This window comes from Monopterus albus, unplaced genomic scaffold (assembly GCF_001952655.1).
Source record: "Monopterus albus unplaced genomic scaffold, M_albus_1.0 scaffold88.1, whole genome shotgun sequence".
In the NCBI taxonomy this organism is placed as follows: domain Eukaryota; kingdom Metazoa; phylum Chordata; class Actinopteri; order Synbranchiformes; family Synbranchidae; genus Monopterus; species Monopterus albus.
This window is the reverse complement of record NW_018127968.1, coordinates 137,890-158,404: the sequence shown is the minus strand read 5'-3', so window position 1 is coordinate 158,404 and position 20,515 is coordinate 137,890. Positions and strand designations below refer to the sequence as shown.

At 42.0% G+C, this 20,515-nt stretch overlaps 1 protein-coding gene across 1 annotated transcript in view; it reads left to right on the top strand.

The window, feature by feature from the left end:
• The first annotated feature begins 9,610 nt into the window (after positions 1–9,610).
• The window catches only part of wnt6b (wingless-type MMTV integration site family, member 6b), a 22,883-nt gene continuing 11,978 nt past the window's right edge, over positions 9,611–20,515 (top strand). The window contains exons 1-2 of the mRNA XM_020607686.1: positions 9,611–10,463; positions 19,423–19,643. Coding sequence (XP_020463342.1) covers positions 10,384–10,463; positions 19,423–19,643 — 301 coding nt within the window. The 5' untranslated portion in view covers positions 9,611–10,383. The remainder of the gene's footprint in view (positions 10,464–19,422; positions 19,644–20,515) is intronic.

Here is a 20,515-nt window from a genome sequence, read left to right as displayed (position 1 = left end):
GGCCTTTTCTTTTTAGTTCTGCCTTTAAGCAATTATATAATCCTCTAAAAAGAGGTCACGAAAATCCATTTTTATAAGTAACCACATACGGTAAATCTTGCCAAACTTGAGAGCACAAACTTGGGAGTTAAACACAGACACCATGCAGTTAAGCGTTTTCTCCTCTACTCTCTGTCTGTGTAGAAATATAGCATACCAGGAGGAGATTCACTCAGAGATAACTTGAACAATTCAAATTCTGCTGGCAGTTCAAGTGATACAGCTTAGACCGTACTGAGAAAATATCTAACTGGTTCACTGGAACCTTCAAGTTTAACTCCTTATCATTTCCTCTCTGCAGTTACTATTTATTCTTCCAGATAACAATTGGTCATCAGGTGGATTCCAAGTCTCTGCAGATTGTTATGATCCAAATAATGTGTGTCCAATTATGATAGGGTCACTGAGCCATAACTGGGCCAACCCTATGAGAGAGAAAAAGCAGAATATATCTGAATCACACCAAATTATCTAGCTTGTGTTTAGAGTTTGCAGTCATTCTCAGTCTGAGGCAGTTCCTTGGATCAGGGTTTACTTTCATTACTTGCTGTAACAAGACCATCATTTTGCATAACTTCAGTTCCTTCCTCTTCAAATCCAAACATTCTGCTTGTGGACATGTAAAATCATGTGGCAGCGGGAGGTATCAATATTTTATACTACAACCTCTCTCACACTTTCAGCATGTGTGTGTGCCAGTTATGAAGGAATTTCATGAACATGCCTTTCTCTTGGGGATTCCAGGGATGGCTGTGGTTTGTTTTAGAAAGGTTAGGGCCGTCATGTGTTTCTGATTTAGATCAAATTCAAGTTGTCATATAAAATATTAGCTCCAATGGGATTTCTAATCATCTTTTATCATAATCACCGGGAATGCTTTTTGTGGACTTTGCAGTGCGGGCAAAGCATGTTTCAAGGGAAACAACAGGGCTCATGTGTGGTACAGAGAAAGTATGGAGAACCAGGGTGAAAGAAAATCACATCCAGAGATAGGTGGTGCATTCTGGCAGACAGTAGGAATCCATTTCACGCCCAGATGAAAGCAGCATGAGAGGGGGAATGTGTGTGCAGCGTATGTATGGTAGGTGTGGCAGGACAGGGGTTAGGCCCTGTTAGCTAGAGGAGGGAGGGAGTGAACACTTCATAAGTCCTCCTTTAGTTCAATCAATGACAGACCCAAGGGGAAGCCACAAGCTATTGCAAATGAATGTTAATCTAGAGCCCTTTTCTAGACAGACAAGCCATCTCATAGGAGATTGTCCTATACACTATGGCACAGTATACATGATAATACACTGATACAGTAAAGATTTACTGTGACATGGTGTCTCGTAGAGGTCATGGTCTGATGAAGCCAACAGAACCACATTATCTACAAAAAGCAGAGAAGTGATTCTGAGGTTCCCAAAGCAGACACATCAAAGCAGACATCTGCACAGACAAAGCAGACACACTCCTCTCCTTGGCTGTGCCTTGAAATCCTGTCCATGAAAATCACAAACAGGATCGGAGACAGGGGGGCAACCGTCGGGAAGTCCAGCACCCACTGGGAATGTGCTTGACTTCTTAGGGAGAATATGAACACACCTCTCATGCCGGTTATATGTGAGGACTGGATGAGTTCTAACAACAGCCCTGGTACCCCACCCTTCCACAGTACCCCCAAAAGACTCCCCAAGGAACTTGGTCATAGGACTTCTACAAGTCCACAACACACATGTACTGTACACTGGATAGACAGACTCACATGATCCCTCCAGCAAAGGGTTGTGCTCTGTTCCACAGCCAGGGTGGAATCTACATTGTTAATCTGAGGATTAACAATCGGTGAAGTATTTTATATGACTGTTTGGACCTTGGTCCTTGATCCACACCCGACCCTCAAAGTCATTGTTTGAGTGAGGATGTCCCAAGACTCTGATATATGCTCTAAGGAGCGAGAAGGCTGCTGGATGTAGTGATGGCCGGACTCAAAATAGCTATTGACACACTTTGTACCACCTGTCACACTTCCGGCTCAAAGCACTGCTTTGAGGCTTGTATCAAAGTGGCCAAGACACATGATTGTTTCACACTGTGAAACATTTCAAATTTTGGCAGTTTCACTGCTTGGGGCCGATCTCATGGTGAATCCTGTATGATAAACCAAACATTTGCAATTATGATTCTGAGTCAGTTGACACTTGCACTACCTGATAATCAAAAAAAGTATGATCCTCTGACCCTTAGTGTTTCTGGTTAGCCATAGATCTCCTGCAATGTCTCACTAACGGAAGATGTTATTATGGTGAAATTTACAGTAGAAATGTAGCTAAAGGTAGCTAATGTTGTCAGTAAGGCTAACGCTGAAGACCGGAGCTGTCCAGAATCTGGAAACACAGCTTCTGTTCAGTGCTCTACAAAATGACAAATCAGAGCAGACTGGGCTTTTAGGGAGATGGCCCAGGGGCTAAAACAGAGCTTGTTCACACAGAGGTTAATTAAAAGAGGCTCCGGTGCTACTGGCACTCTGAGGAAACTAATGAACTTCATGAACATACAAGGGTGTAAATGTGTCCTAGTAGAATATTTAAATAACAATATAAACCTGAAAATGAACATAGCTTGTGACTTTTAAATAAAGGCTATAAGCTACTACATGGCAACCTGAAAATCACATGTGCCTTGTTAAGTTTTTTGATTTGTGTTTCGTTTATTTAGGCTTATTAATTCATCAGATTTTGTTAAAATACTTTCTTCTCCTCTGCCTTATTACCACAAGGTTTACAGTATCCTAAAATAATCAAAACAGGCTCTCTAAAGCAGGAGAGGCTTTAAGCAGCAAAACTGTTAAAATAGCCTATAAAACACTTGAGCAAATATACAGTAGTTTTTCTTAATATAAACTCCACAGAAAACACTCATGGCTTCATCTGCTGCAGTCACACAAAAACCTAATAACATAACTATCCTCTTCTTTTCAGATGGAGGCTCTCGGGTTTGATCATTTTGAAATAATTACAGACTATTTGGAGTTATGGTGGGTGCAAAGCTAATCTAGAGGTACCAAAGCTTAAAAATTAAATGGCTGGAAATGAGCATGCTATGGACATGAGGAATATATTAAAAAGGAATGATGTATGGGCCGACTGGTCATGTCATGAGTACTTTCACCACTGCCATTCTAACCTTCCTCAACAACAACAACAACAACAACATATCTTAAAGTTAGAACAAAACTAACATTAATATTAATTCTAATGTAATGACTTAACATTGCATTGTTAGCTGCTCTTAGTGAAGCTCCTGTATATTTAAGGGAGTTCTCTATTACAACACTGAACTAAGTCTCAACAGATGTATTAATACATCCCGGAAGGACACGTTACATAACTCCACTCTGAGCTATGTGATTAAGATTAAACAGTCAGGCAATAAACAAGTATGGGGATTCCGGTTAATCACAAAGCTGTTTAAGGTCAACATGGCAACAAGGGAATGGGGAGAGGGAGGGTAGAGAAACTAAATTCAAACTAGAAACCCTGGTTTGAGCTCCTGTGTTGGAGAGAATCCTCCCTGCCAAAGTGTCTTAGAGCAAGGAAGAATAAACTACTTAGAGGACCACACTAATGGTTTTAACCCATTAACTCCAAAATCCTTACACTTTTCTGGAAAGCACTCCCTTGGCTTCAACCATCCTGAACTTATTCAATGTCAAGCTTACATTTCAGCTGTTTACAGTGTGCTCTAAAGCAGGCACAGATTATTTTGAAAAGTCTCGTTTGGTGCCTTAACAAAACTACATTTGACAGTCAGCAGTGGAATATTAGCGTTTTTATTCTAAATCTAGATGCGTGATGTTTGTCTTATTTATAGACATAACTGTAACTGAAATGCTTTTAGCGTTTTGAAGTATAGTGCATATAATACACAATGTCAAAATATTAAAACATTTACTGCAACTCAGTGGCTCTGGTCATGATCAAGGAAGTGAGGCATGGAGCTGCACACAGACAAGAGCTTGAACAATAAAAATAATGTGCGATATGAATCTACTGTATGTGGGCTGATGGCCATCTGGTTAGGGGTTGTGCAGTGTCTCCTCCCAGCAAGCAACTAAAGCTGTGAGCCAAGACCCCAGGCCCAACACCCTGCTGGACTTTGAAATCAGATCTTTATTGTCCATAAAGCCTTGGCCAAGTATGAAGAATCAGCCCTCCCTAAAAAAAACACACTCATCCAACTGAGACATGGACATGACGAGAGAGAAACTGTGGGAGAATGAGACAAATACAGGAAGAAACTGGGAAAGAAAGAGGTAAAGGTGCTTTAAAAAGTGATGTGGAGAGAGAACAGCCAGTACAAAGCATAGTACAAGTGTCATGCTCATGCTCACAGCTATGCCACAGTTATTTATAGGTCATGAAAGATAACTCAATTTCCATAACTTTCTAATTTTGTTGTGGTCAGCACTCTCTAAGCTTTCTCTGCTACATCACAGTTTGTTCTGTTTTAGGCACATCATACACCTTGTTTTTGAGATGTGCAAGGGAGAGAAACAGGTCAATGGAGCCAGTCACTAAGAAAATGAAAATACAGTATATAACAGGTCATTATGAGAAATTGGAAGTAAAGCAAAACATAAAGGTCTGACTACAGCTTTTAAACATATTACTCTGTAAGGTGAAAAGTTTTTGAATAGAACACATGGAATATGCATTTTTTGCTACTGTAATATACATTCAACTGTTAATTGCTCCTGTGAAGCAACAAAGGACTAAAGCAGCCTGGATACTGGGAGGAATAGCAGATGCTGCATATGACAATTCTGTAATACTCTGGAAATTAGAAGACAATATGGTGGATTCACAATGGCCTGACCACACATAACCAGAGGCTGAATTTCTACAGTAAGCGTAACTGCTAATGATGCTGACATATACACATTAGCCAGCTACAGTATTTACACACCCAGAAGGAAGAAAGTCAGATCCATGTCAAATTTTAGTTGCGCAGATACTTTTAATGTTCTCTATCTCTGACATGCCAAACCGATGTTAACCCTGTTTTGCCTCGTTCTTTCTCTTTCTGTGCTACAGAACGCCTCTGTATTGAGACCCTTAATCATCAACATTAAACAGAAACAGGAAAATACAGTGTCAATGAAAACACATTTTCTCAAATGACCAGAAGAAGCAGAACTTGTCAGAAAGTTGATGACTGTTGCTAAGCATATTTGTGACTCATTCCAGTGAATTCCAGTGGACTCGTGCTTGTGCAGAGATCTGACATCTGAAACTTGGCTTACGAAACTCTTCATATTCACAAGCCAAGTTGTCAAGGACTCAAGCCTAAATGACAAACAATATAAAAACATGGACGTCATCAAAAGATCATGTAAATATGCTGACTTCTTGCATTATGAAATAATTTGTCTACCTGTAATTCCCAAGTAGGTATTTTTGGACAGCACATGGATTCACCTTTCCAGATGACTTTTCATGTCAAATCCCATTTCACTTCATCATTACACTATGATACTTTGACTAATAAAAAGCACAACATCAGATGTGATGAATTACCTCAAATAAGCTTCCAGTCTGTATAAGTACATGTTCATGCTGCAGGGAAATGAATGGACACCATGTCTGACAGCATGCTGGGAAAAATGCATCATAAGCTGTACAATTCTATGGTGGGCTTTGGTCCACTGCAAAAAAGTATACATGGTTTAAACGGACCATATCAAACAAAACTTTAATGTTTTCAGTGGATTTGTCTCATGTTGTTTCAACCTTTTCATAAGGCACTGACACAAAAAAATATTTATATGGATGAAAAGTTTAGATAAATAAATGAAATCTGCCACTAAGGGTCAACTTTTGCAAAGGTTATAGCCAAAGATTACACTTCACTTGTTCCACTTTGAATAAAATATGACTTTGTTCTCTTGAAAGTTTCATGTGAAAGTTTAGAAATCAAGACTTTCACTTTGTCACTCTTAAGTTTGGTGCTACAGTCAGAGTTGGCTCGAGTGAACGCATGTTATTGGTGTAAGTTGTTACAGGTGGTTTGTGCATTAGTGAAAGAACTGAGGCCTTTGTGAAAGACAGTGGTACTTGACTGGATGAGTCCATTCCATCCATCCATTTTCCTCCGCTTATCCAGGACCGGGTCGCAGGGGCAGCAGTCTAAGCAAAGATGCCCAGACTTCCCTCTCTGCAGACACTTCCTCCAGCTCCTCCGGGGGAATGCCGCGGCGTTCCCAGGCCAGCCGAGAGACATAGTCCCTCCAGCGTGTCCTGGGTCTTCCCCGGGGCCTCCTCCCGGTGGGACATGCCCGGAACACCTCCCTAGGAAGTTCTACTCTGAGCTCCTCCCGGGTGACCGAGCTCCTCACCCTATCTCTAATGGTGCGCCCGGCCGCCCTGTAGAGAAAGCTCACTTTCCGGGATCTTGCCCTTTCGGTCATGACCCAAAGCTCATGACCATAGGTGAGAGTCGGAACGTAGATTGACCAGTAAATCGAGAGCTTCGCCTTACAGCTCAGCTCCTTCTTCACCACGACAGACCGGTACATCGACCGCATTACTGCAGAAGCTGCATCAATCCACCTGTCAATCTCCCGTTCCATCCTTCCCTCATTCTTGAACAAGACCCCAAGATACTTGAACTCCTCCACTTGAGGCAGGAACTCTCCACCAACCTGAAGGGAACAAGCCACCCTTTTCCGACTGAGAACCACCTGGCTGCGCCTAGAAATTCTGTCCATAAAAATAATGAACAGAAACGGTGACAAAGGGCAGCCCTGCCGGAGTCCAACATGCACTGGAAAATAAGTTTGACTTACTGCCAGCGATGCGAACCAAGCTCCTGCTCCAGTCGTACAGGGACCGGACGGCCCTTAGTAAAGGGCCCTAGACCCCATACTCCCGGAGCACCCCCCACAGGGCACTGCGAGGGACACGGTCGAATGCCTTCTCCAGATCCACGAAACACATGTGGACTGGTTGGGCAAACTCCCATGAACCCTCCATCACCCTGAAGAAGGTATAGAGCTGGTAATGATGACTTGTAATAGATTGCATCACTGCAGTGGAACGAAGTCGGGTGTCAGGACTTTTATGGGTGACTACAGTACAGTGGTGTTGAATTTCAATGGATATTCCTTGGCCAGATATGTGATAATACTATTCAGTCTCTACACACACACACACACACACACACACTTGTTTTCATGCCTTGTGGGGACTTTACGTTGACTTATAATCCTTTCCAGGAGGATTACCCTAAACTTACAGTAACTCCAACTTCATCCTAACCTTTATAAACAAGTTATCATCCTAACATTCAATGATTCACATGTTGGTGTCAGGTTTGCCCAGCTCCACCTTCCTCTCTTCTTTTTCCTCACACTAGCCTAGCCCTTGCACTGATTACACTATTCAACACACCTGCCCTGCTTCCCTGATTACTCACCAGCTGCACCTCATTAGTCTCCTCCATACTTATACACTGTTCACCAGTCACTCCCCTGCCAGTTCTTTCTCTGTCTTCAGGCCAGTGGTTGTTATGTTTTATCAAGTTTATGCTAAGATTGTCTTTGTTCTCTCTAGTCCTTGTTAGCACCCTAGTCGTTATCCTACCCTGCCGTCTCTAGTGTCTTCTTCCTCTTCGAACCTCTCCTCTGGACCCCCCTGGAATTAATCTACTCCACCAGCCACCGCCTCCCAGGTCGATGCACAGTCTCTCTTACCCAGTTTATCCTTGCTCTTCTGTCTACAGCCATCATCACCTCCACCTCGACCAGCCCAGGAGTGACCTCTGCGTCCGCAGCCCGGTACATCATCATCCACCATACCACTGACTGATTTTCTGCTGCTGCTGATCGACACCCGGTCATCTACCTCATTACTCCTCCTGTATATATGTCACTACCTTCACTGTAAATAAACCTCACTGCTTGCACCGAAGCCAGCCACCTGGGTCCGCTTTTTATCTGCTCGCTCACTCTGTGTTCGAGCGCACCCTAACAGTTGGGGGCCACAGGGAAGGCCGAGTCCTCACAATGTGTGTAAAAATCTTTTGTCCCCAGGGTGTACGTAATGGTTATTGCACACACACACACACACACACACACACACTAATACAGATCTTAAGGAGCCCATGGCATGCTTTTCCTTGTTTTCTGACTTATCTACAATGTTACAACATTGATTTAAAATCTTAGATGTGACCTAAAGCTCAAAAAATGAGGTGCATGTATGTTCTAGTACTTCTATGCATAAGCCACTCGGTTTATACATGTCTCGCAAACTCTCGCTCATGAGACTTTTTTCCTAACAAAATTAAGTGTTACATCAGAGTTTAAAGATCTCCTTGAATGGTCATAATGTCCAGGAAATTGTGCATTCATGTGAGCTTACCTGACATCCACCGGTGCCATTGTGCCATTGTTCGACTGCGCCCAGTTTGGTGGAACTATTTTATCTGCCACTGCTGCACTGTGAGCAGAGGATGTGGAAAAAATACAGGGCCTGAGGTTACTGGGAATGTTCATGTACAGGGACTTGCTGTTTTACTTGACCAGGTCTAACCTACATGCGCTCAGTCTGTGAAGCTCCCACGGCGGTTAGTGATCAGCTCATCAAGGCTGGATTCCCCTGGAGCACAGTACCTATTTGTTGTGACTACTTGAGGTCAGTGTGTCTGCTGCATGTGATGTGTTGCTGGTTGATAAGAGGATTAATGATCCATGATGCTACGCTACCTGTACCTGAAGTAATTTCACTACTTTGGGATTCTATGTGGTTGTGTGAGGGAAAACGCAGTGACCATCGGTTGGATTTATCGACCTTGGAGCTACTTGAAAGGGGGTGATGTTTCCACTACTGGGACATAATGGTAAGTTTACAAAAACACGTCTGTTAATGCCTTGTTTCTATAACATTAGAGAGAATTGTTGTAAGGCTGGAAAAGTTACTATGTCTGCATTATGCCAGGTAAAATATGGGGTTTCTCAATTACCCGATTTGTTTAGAATGTTACAAATCACTTTTCATCGGTACATATAACATGTTTACCTATTTCTACCTATCTGTGGTGGAGAAATTCAAATTAACTAATTCTGTCACAGTTCGTCCTGCTGTCCACACGGAACTGTTTTTAGGAAGAGGCTCTCGGGTTTGATCGTTCTGAAATAATTACAGATTATTTGGCGTTATGATGGGTGCAGAGCTAATTCAGAGGTGCCCAAGATTAAACATTAAATGACTGGAAATGAGCATGCCATGGGCAATTTAAGCATTTTCTCTGAGGAAAAGTGTTTAACTATATGCTACTTTCATTTACAAAAAGGTTTGTATGAAATAACAAGTTTGTCTTTCTATCAATGTGTATAAATAATGGACTAGAGAGCCAAAGAGAGACATTACCAGACACCCAGCTCCATGGTGTGAAAACACAAATGTAATAAAGGTAGGTAGACTACTACCACACCTGCACTCATTCCATACATCTACCATAAACACGTCGTATAGCACATCTCGGTGTGCGCCTGAGTGTGTGTGCGTTTACCCAATTTCTGCTCTGAGCCGGGTCCTCCTAAAACCAACTACAGTTGTTTCTCTCTCCCTCTTCCTTTCTGAGTGACAGTGAGCTTTTCGTTTCGCCTGGAGCGACGTCACACGGAGGTGGAAGACGACTCGTGCATTTTTCTTCCCTTTATCATCCAAAGAAAACACTGGGACAGACCGTGGCAGACAGACGTCTGTACCTGCAGCCGGTGCGCACCGAAAACCACTTCATCAGTGTGTCAGTTCAGAGCGTGTAGAGAGCGAGCAACATCCAGGAGCGCCCTACACCAGCATGTCTATCTAGTATTGTATGAAAAACAGCAGTGGTCTTCTTCTTCTTCGCCTTTACTATCATTTCATTGTTTATAGAAAAGGAGAGACTCCGACTGTCGTCACAACCAGAGCTGTTCCGTGCGCTGTTTCTCACTCAGAGAGGACTTTACTACTTTGAGTCACTTCTCTCTCTTCCTCAAAAGCATGTAATGTGGAGCGACAGACAGACCAGAGCGACAATGAAGAGGTTAACCACACCTTTGAACGCGGACATCTCGTTAGTAGCCTCTTGACCAACTTTGTTGCGCATTAAGATGCTCCCAGCAGAAGAGGAGTTGGATGATGAGCCCTTTGCTCTTGTTGACGCATCGTTTCCTATAAGATTTTGCTGAGTCGTAGCGTCACAAAACGAGGACCTCATATGTATTTTCAAGAAATAATCCAACTAGTTTGGCTGAGTTCGTCAGTACTTTAAAATTTACAGAGGAAACTCCTTGAGGACTTTCAGCGGCTCAACATGACGGTTCGTCTGTCACGGATCCAGCTGGCCCTGTTCTTTATCTTGCTCTGTCCGGTCAATATCATCGGACTCTGGTGGTAAGAGCTCCACGTGTTTTATGTTTCTCTTGTCAGCTTGGGGTTTATATCATCACACACGATGTAGTTTTGTTTGATTTCTGCAGAAAAAGCGGCATAATCATGTTTTCTACATATCCATCCACAGCACCATTATAGTTTACCGGCTTTCCACTCATTGTAAACACTCAGACTGCTCAGAGTCAGGTCCAAAGACATATGAGAATAATAACTGAGAGAATGTGTTCGGCATTCAGGGTTATAATAGCCAGATGTCAAAAAGAGCTAACAGAATCTATAAACATTGACTCAATAATAAGACAAATCAGTATTTCCATACAAAAAGTGCCTATTGCTTAGTCAAAAAATAGATTATCCACACATTATTCTTTTTATGCCTTCTATAATTAAATAAAGCTGAATGTTCCACTATAATTGAGGACTGATAAGCAGTGAATTCCATGCAAACTACAAATTCACTATATGCCTTAATTAGAGAGGGCAGTATGGGCTCCCAGTGTGAAGGAGTTCATTAAGCTGCATCCTTTTGAGGGGTTAGGTGTTCAGAGGGGTAACAGACTGAAGCAGGACAGAAGAGAAGGAGACAGAAACAGGAGTGTGAGAGAAATAGCTGTGGTTCATTGCCTGCAATAAGACATGGAGGAGAGAGGATAGGGAGATTGGATCAGATGGTGTGTGTCTGTGTGTGTGTGTGTGTAGAGAGAGAGGGGTCCAGTGTGAGGAATGTCAGGTGGCCCTCTAGGCGCAGTGGATATGTCATCATAAAACAATCCATGCAGGCTTAGCTCTCCAAGGTGTATGACAGTCAGACAGACAGACAAACCTGGAGATGTGCCGATAGCATACTTTCTTTCTGTGTGGGTGTTTGTCTGTGTAATGTTTTGTTTGTTTTTTTTTGGTCTTGTGCAGTGTTTCATTAAACAACATCCAGTGTTTCCGTCTTCATTTCTCTCACTCTCTCACACTTGCACCCACTTCTGCAAAGTGGCAGTGTTTGAATGCGAAACTTTGTGTGTGTGTGGGGGTGGGGGGGTGGGGTTTCCAACCAATCCTCCCACTGTTCATTCACAGACCCGTCAAGGTCAGTGTGGGATGCAGTGTCACAGAGGCGGTGTAAGTCTACTGCGTGTCCATGTATGACTGGTAGAAGGACGAGCAGCTTTGTACGTCTCCCCAACGTTACTTCACTTCATCTGTGATTACTGTAGAGAGGAGGTAAATGCAGACCACCTCTGGGGATTTATTGGAATTACAGAGAATGACCGTTTTAGGAAAAATTTGTTTCCCTGAGTATCTACAAAATTAGTAATTACCGCATTTACTGACGCAACATAATGACATCCTGTTGTTGGGGCTCAAACAGTGAGTACTGGTGGACCAGTAGGATGAATGTCTGGGGGACAGGGTGGCACAGGGAGCGTGGGCGTTATGAAGTGGAGGACATAAGAAGGTTCAAGTAACTGAACAAGAAGCTAAGAAGGCATCTGCACTAAGATGGCTAAATCTTAAAACGCATCCATACTTAAATGCTTGAACAGTTCAACATTGTTCAACCTGTTCCTTGTCCTCCTTTGTTTGTCAGACTGCAAGAGTGTGTTACATACCACATATGTGTAGAAGAGGGACAGATACCCTGGTTATTTTTATACAGCTGAACTGGCAGCAATGTTAAACATCTGTTTTGTTCCCCTCAGCTTTCCCTCATCCTCGTTAGTTATCTTTATAAAGTTGTAGGTAAATATGTTGTTCTGTATTTTTTGTAACAGCTTTTTTTTTACGTGTCAGCCAGCTGTCTTGACACAAGAACGCTGCTGATCAGACAAACAGAAGATCCTATGTTGCAACTCTGATGAAATCAAACATTTGTATCTGTAAAGTTGATGACTAAGTCAACATATATTGTGGTTAATGACAATGGTTGTCTTCTTAACTTTAATGCCACACTTCTCTGATCATGTCTGAGCCAACTTATATGCTGCAGTAGTGTGGATGGTGATTCAAAACATAAGAGAAACGATTCAGTTGTTAGGTGGCTTAGTATTGACATGCTAAGTCAGTTTAGCCAGAGGGTGCTGAGGTGTCGCTTGACCCAGAGGTGGAGGCAAAGAGAGAAAAACAATGCCCCCAGAGGCCTGAGTCATTTATTACACTGCTTTCAAATACTTATGGGGATAGTTACTAAACTTGTTGCATGTTACTGTCAGGTGTGCAAAATATTGCAGCACTACAGTTTTTCAGTTTAGCAGCATATTTACCAACATTGATGATGTAAAGGAGCACAGCTGTAGCAGTGTTCATTTTAATACCTCCAGTCAGGATCTTGTGCCACTGTGCATGTGTGGACCGAGAGAGAGAGAGAGAGAGAGAGAGCAGAAGAAAGTATAAGTTTACTGTGGCTGAACTTGGTTGAAGAAATCAACAAATTTTGGAAGTGCAATCACATAGTCTCCTGCCAGTCAAATCAAATTTTATTTTGTTCAGTAATTGAAGCATGGTTTGACCTGGAAGCCTGTAAAAGTCCCTCACATTCTCCTCTGCTGAGCAATGCGATTTACAAACACCCTCTCCTTCTCCCAAGGAGTGCATTGACTACTAGCTGCCACACATATGATAGAAATCTTTGAGTCATTGGGATAATGTCATGAAAATGAAACACTCTTAACCCAAAGAACAATAACTGACCTGGTTTGTGGCGTCCTGTGAACAGTTTTACACATCTCTTTTATAACCAAACTACTTTTTGGTCTGCAGGAGTACTTTGTGTTGCAGTACCATGTGTGGCCACTGGGATAACTTTGTCTGAATGGGTGAGTGGCTGTGCTGTATCCAGCTCTCTTAAGACATCCATGATTTGCTGGCTCGCTTACACCTCACTCACACAGAAGCGCACAGACTCGCACACTCTCATAAACACAGAGTGGCCAACTGTAGTGCAGCAAGGGTGAAGACACACCTGTGTGTTGCCTCTTAGTCTGCCAGGACAATGATGCTCTCTGTTGAAATCTGCTGGACATACCATCATACATCTCTCTTTCTCTGTCTCATGTTCACTCTCATTGAATGTCTCTATCTCTGTCTGTCTTTAGCCATACTTGTCTTTTGGAAAGGAAAATACCTATCATATAGATAGGTTGTTGCTGAAGGAAGAGAGAGAGAGCTGCAGTGAGAGATAGAAAGTGAGAGAGATGAAATGCTGGGAGATATCTGTCCTTTCAGAGCCTCTGCTGATTAGAGCGCTTTAATCATTTGGCCTGAGAGCACAGAGGACAGCTCAGAGACTCAGAAGAGTGAGGAATGCCTTTGCTCTCTTATACTGGTTTTGACTGTAGTGTTTAGAGGGGCCAACTTTGCACTGTGTGTTTGTGTGTGTGTGTTTCTGTCACAGCCCAGTTTGGCAGAGAGCCTGTCTGGAGCGTGCCACAGGCCCACAGGTACACACACCCTGCGGGGTTGTGCATGTGTGTTGGAATTCTGTCCTTTGTGTTTATGTGTATGTCAGTGCAAATACATCTCCAACCAGTGCATCCTGGTTAATCCGATTAACATGCACGCTTTCAGTCATAGAGTTATGGGAACATATGTGTACATACATACATGTTCACACACAGAATCAACCCGCCGTGGTCACCAGAGGAGAGTTTCATTGTAACTGATCTTATTTTGTTCAATCCACTCCTGGTTTGAAAAGCCAGATGGCTAATCAGGACCAGGGGAATGGGCACAGATAAAGATTAAATGATGATGTAGGTTTGGCATCAGGTAGGGTATTATAGAATATATTGCAGTGCCAGAAATACTTATATATTCCAGGACTTGTCACGATGTCTCTATGTTGCCAAGTAGGGGGGCAAAAACAGTTGTCACCACTTTGAGCTGGGCAGAAGCCTCTTCAGACAGGACCTTTACCTTAAAAATCATATAAAACAAATTGGTGGTACTGATACTGAAGTGATACTATAGTAGCCCCTGTTTATGTGCCATATAGACTGTATATAAAGATGGCCAGCGGGCAGGGTTTATAACCTTTACTGCAACCGGCCACCAGGGTGTGATCGACTTGTGGTGGCTTCCCTTCTGAGGAGCTATCACATCATCTATCTGTAAAATAGTTCTATAAATGAATAGAACTATTTTAGGTTGAATGTACTGGTATTTTCTTATACTAGACCTGCTTTCCATATTACACAGAAACCCTCATTTTCTTGTTTTTGTCTTTTGGCCATCTTTTGGATGTGCTGCCTTTGTCACAACAGAAAACAACACTTGATGTTTATCTAATGTGAAATTGGTTTAGTGGTGTTAGTTTCTTGCTGACAACACTTTATTACTACCCTTTAAATTGGGTACATTATAAATTAGGAAAGCTAGAAGTTTTTATTGTTACGAATTTCATTGTTCTCAACCTTGTTAACACAACAGAACATTTAACCAGAGAAGTTTGTGATCAACATTTCACAGACATGGGACATTGTCAATAAGGGTCAGAAAAAAATAGAGGAACCTTTGTTAAAGGCACACGGACCCTCTGACATCGTCCAGTCAGAAACACTTGGCAAGGTGATGAACTTGTTTCTATCCATCTTTAAAATTATCTTTGAAGTTTGGGACGCCAGACAAATTTTACATGTGTTTTGATTTTCATCTCCTTTGTTATCACCTTGCTTATCTCTTTTTATGTCTCCTCCTTATGTCATATTGAACTCATTGAGCATTTTTCCACCCTCCCACTAGCTCTCTGTCTTTGACCCTTTTTTCTCTCACTCTAGTCTCAGTCTAGCGCTTGTCGTGACTGTCTTCATCTCAGCATACTTGAGGGATTAAGGAGGGATGAAATTCACTCGTTCGTGGGCGGAGTGGAAAAAAAAGAAGGGTCCCGTACAGTACAGCACTTTATCTATGTTTCCTTAATGAAACTTGAGGTCGCTCTGAGCACCAGTGTTTAAATGCTGTGTTTTCTGGGCCCAGAGGAGGCCCAGAAAACATGGATAATACATCTATGCTGAATGTCTTTAACTGAAACCTTCTGTGTTTTGTTTTTGTTTTTTATTTTCTGCTACAGTAGCTTATGAAAAACAGCCCATACAAGCCTTTTTTGAAACAAATGTGAAAATACCACTGATAAGACCTTAGATTTTTAAGCAATACAAGGAACTACATGGTGGTTGTGACTTGGACCAGCTGTTAAATTGTCATTGGTGGTAGCAGCGACGATAGTCAACAATAGTCCCATTATCAGCGCTTTTAATTCAGAGTTGTTTTGTGACTTTGTCCTGTTTTATCCACCTCCTGTGTCTGTTCTGGGGCTTTATCATTACAAACTGTACATGTGAGACAGTGTTTTCCTAAAACCCCTGATAATATCACTCACCACACAGCCTGGTTGGTGTTTTGCATTATCTGTTCATAAATGACAGCCTGAGGAACAGTGGCACTTTGCGTGGACAGGATCTGGATAGTGTTTGACTTTGAAGTGTCTTCTCACAAATGTATGTGAGCTTTTATCTCTGTACATGTCTGTAGTGTATGCACCTGCAACTATATGCAAGGTCGTGTGCACAAACTGCATGCATTGTAATCGGATGCTTTGTGTGCATACTTGCACAGTATCCACATGAAGCATCCCTTTATAATTATTTGGGCTATAGGAGGGTCAGTGTGCTTTGTATATGATGCAGTGGAGTCAATATTTCACTAATGTAAGTCGGTTTAGCTTCACTGAGAAAGAAACAGCAGGAGAAAAGCAATTTCTTTCAGGAGCTGAGCTCAGGCCAAGAGTTGTATACTGTATGCAGTATTTCTTCAAAGCATCATTTCTAACCAACCAAATATGAATAGAAGGAAAAAAAACAGGGCGACGTCACATTGCTGAACATCAGAATCATTACACCATCCTGTCCATTACTGTCCCATGAAAAAGAAGTAGAAACATAGACAAAGCTGTGTGTGACTTGCAAACATGATCCATTCTGGTGCTTGCAGTAATTTGATTAATTTACAAATGCAATTTCTATGACATTGCAGATAGTTTTTTTAAACACTTCCTTTCTTTTCTTTGCACCAGCAGCATGCACCTTTCCCATATTTATACTGATGCACACTAATATTTCACTGTCAAGGGCCAAAATGTCGAGCACTTCCATTCATCTCTTTATCCAATTAATGCAACCATTTTTGGGGGTATAGCTTCAGTAATGTGGTTTTCAACCTTAGCCCACTTCACTTCCAGATTAAAAACATATCGATTCACCTCATTATGCTATTTCAAGACTTTTGTCTAAAAAGATTCAAAACACCCTTCAGCTAATATTAAGGTATGCTTCAGACAGAGATTGTGAACTGATGTACTGGGGGAAAATGACATACTGCTCGGCTCTTTGATTGAACCCGTTTTAGCAAAAACCAAGTAAACAAGAAGACATAGAAGAAAATTAAATAAAACACAAAAATAACACAAAAAACTGAGTGTTGTCAGTTAAGTCCTAAATGATTCATGTCACAATGAACAATGATGGGCAACTGGTCAATCTGCTTAATCACTGCCTAAATCTAAAATTGATTAAATTATGTTTCCTTGTCATAGAATCAGCCGGTATCAATAATTGGTACCACAGTTCATTACAAACTGCCTAAGCACACAAACATTGATGCTTTACAATTCTTGTTACATTCACTGTTTCACTAAATGCTGTCTTTCTGTATCTCACCAGTCTACTTTGCTGTATTATGTGTGTGTAAGGAAAGTTTCCTCACTGTCCATGCTGTCTGTCTCTGCCTCTCACTCCCAGACTCGGACAGCGACACAGGACTCAGAGATCAAAATTCAAACCAGTACATTCACTAGTTTTACAACTCTCCACCTCCCATTGTAAAACCAGGGTGACTTTTGAGAGCTGCTGAAAGAGCTGACCTTCCAGAGCTGTCTCTAGCACATGCACACGCACAGTTACATTCACAGATGCACATACAGCATAGGCACAAACAAGCAAAGTCTCAGAGCCATAAAACATGATAATACTGCATAGAAATGCACTTGCACGTACTGTATGGATGTCGGTTTTAGTCTGTCTCTCTTTCTCACTCTGTCACACACACACAAACTCTTATGACAGTAGATAACAAGTGGTTGCTGAGAAGGGAGTGTGTGTTGCTAGGTATGGTGCCAGTACCTGTTAAATATAACATACAGACAGTCTGTATGATATCATGATCTGTGTAACTACCACACACAGACACACTGTCCACCCATAACACCTGTATTGTTTCCATAGCGATATTGTCAATACACTCTCAATAATCATAGAAGGAATGCAACAGTGGGTGTCCCTGGAGTGTGCATACACGTGTATCGATGTAGACTGTGCATGCATGCTCAGTTGCATATAGTTGTGTTTGTATGCACATTTATTGCTCTTTATAGTGATTTCCAGGTTTTCAGATTCCACACCACATATCATATCAGATTACATGGGATTACATACATTTACTCCTGATTTTCAGATGAGTTGAATTATTAAAATGGAGTACAAGGAGACCATAAGTGGAATCCATGCTGTCTGCTATTATCATATGGTTAAGTCCTAGTGGGTAACAGCGTTTGGGCAGTTTGCCTTTAGAGCTGACTTTCCGTGCAACAGCTGGCTAAGAGGCTGACGCCAGATTCCCTGTGAATGGTGTTTTCATTCACTTATGCACTGACATGTTTGTCTGTCATATAAATAGCTGTATTAGAATAAAAATAGATTGGCTTTCCAAAAATTTTAAAACACAGGCATGAGTGTACAAGGATGAATGTGCATGCATATGTGAGTGTGTGCGTGTGCGCAACTGTCGTATCAGACAGCCAGGAGAGGGGGTTGGCAAGAGTGTTTGTTCTGCTTCTTAAAACAAACTCTCGAAGCAGATGAATGATATCAGGCGGTGCGATTAACAGACACAAGACTGAATGAAAACCTGAGGTAGTGTTTTGCTCACTCTCGAGCTCTCTGTCATGCAATTGTACAGTTATGGATTACATCTGGATTCAGGAACAAAAAGTCAACTGTCAAGTAGAGGACAGGGGGAGATGGAGTAAAAGGGGGTTGAATGTACACAGTGGTAGCATAACAGAGGGGATGAGCGGTTGATTGCTAAGGCAAGAAGCATCTTATAAAGTCAGGTTTTATGCTGCTAAAAGGCCACAAAGGTGGGATTGCTTCCAAGTGGCAGAACCAGGCCCATTAAGAGTTACAATAAACTATTTATCTTTATTATATACACTCATCATTCAAAACTATAGAGGAGGTCCAAAATGTATATTCATGAAATACATGATATATGTATATGTATATTTTAATGTTTAAATATTTCAACTACATGATTTATCTTGCCACACATTCAAATATTGATTTTATTTAATTGTTTTCTGTAATATAATATGTGCACTTTTCATTTAGAAGGTTTTAAGGAGGACTGTTTTGAGGCGTATGTGTGGTTTAACTGCTACAAAAATTGACAGAGAAGCTGTATCATCTGGAAATCTAGAAAGTCTGCCTTGTGGTTTACCAAAATCAACATTACATTAAGATCAATTGTAAACAGCCTGTCTGTTAAGCAATTTTCAATTCTGTGTGGACCACACAATTCTTTCCAGTTGTAATATCAAAATACAGACTTGTGAATTTGACATTAGCGCTACGATGCCTCTGAGAAACTCTGTGGCCTCTTGTCTCCCACGTGCATATTCAAGAAGGACATTGTTGCTGTGGCTGAGATGCGGTGGGTAGAGTTGGCAGGCTTAGCAGCCACAGAAGAAGAACTTAGTCTACATTTGCCTTCTGGCTGCAGTTGAGTGCACTCACATTGTTTATTGCACAGTTACCAGGTGTTGCTCAAAAAGCACAACATGGCTAACTTCTGTTGTTGTCATATTGTTGTTACTTAGAGATTAATCTCTTATCTAACATTGTTTAAACTTTTGTAGGGCGGTGGGCAGTCCGCTGGTCATGGATCCCAACAGCATATGCAGGAAGGCAAAGCGTCTTGCAGGAAAGCAAGCTGAGCTGTGCCAGACTCAGCCGGAGATTATCAGTGAGGTGGCCAAAGGTGCCAGGCTGGGCGTCAGGGAGTGCCAGTACCAGTTTAGATACCGCCGGTGGAACTGCACCAGCCACAGCAAGTACTTTGGCAAAATACTGCAGCAAGGTGAGTGAGGGAGGAATGGACGTGTCCAGGTTTGCTTATACAGTATGATAACAACCTTTGTGCTTTTCTTTTACTTGAGTTTGATTTGCCATTCTTAAAGTTACTCTGCCTAATTTCTTAGCTGCAAATTTTAGCCACTAGAAGGTCGAATGAGACTTAAAACAAACTGACACCATGAGCTGTTCTTCACCACTTTTTGCCTCTCCCATCACATCCTGTTTCCTCACCAAAGAGTTTCATAGCACAACTATGGATGCCTGGTTGCAGAAAACTGTATAAAATATAGCCTCCAGCCCAAAGCTAGTTAGCAAAGCAAACACATTCACTTTAGATGCTAATGCATACAGAGGAAAAAACACCGCATCTCAACCAAATTTGACTCAAAAAGCCAAACTGATGTTAACCCTGGATTTTGCTCTTTCTGCGTCCCACTGTCTTTATAAAAGTATATGACCTCTTCAGTTTGGCAGCCACTGTTTCAGACTGCTGCTGAGGGGTCCTCTATCACTGGGGGCTTGAAAGGACTAGCCGTAGTTGGAAAAATGCTTCTTATAACCTTCACCAGGTGGCAGGTGGGGCTAATTTATTTTGAAAACACAATTTAGAAAAGCTGTCATGAATGTAATGTAAAATCTTAGTTAATTCTTCTTTAATCAATAGTTCAGCATTTTAGAAATACTGCAGAGATTTAGAGGTAGTTAAGAAGCTTCTCGGTGGCAAGGCACCGGGGGTGGATGAGATCCGCCCCGAGTACCTTAAGTCTCTGGATGTTGTGGGGCTGTTTTGGTTGACACGCCTCTGCAACGTCGCATGGCGGTTGGGGACAGTGCCTCTGGACTGGCAGACCGGGGTGGTGGTCCCCCTTTGTGAAA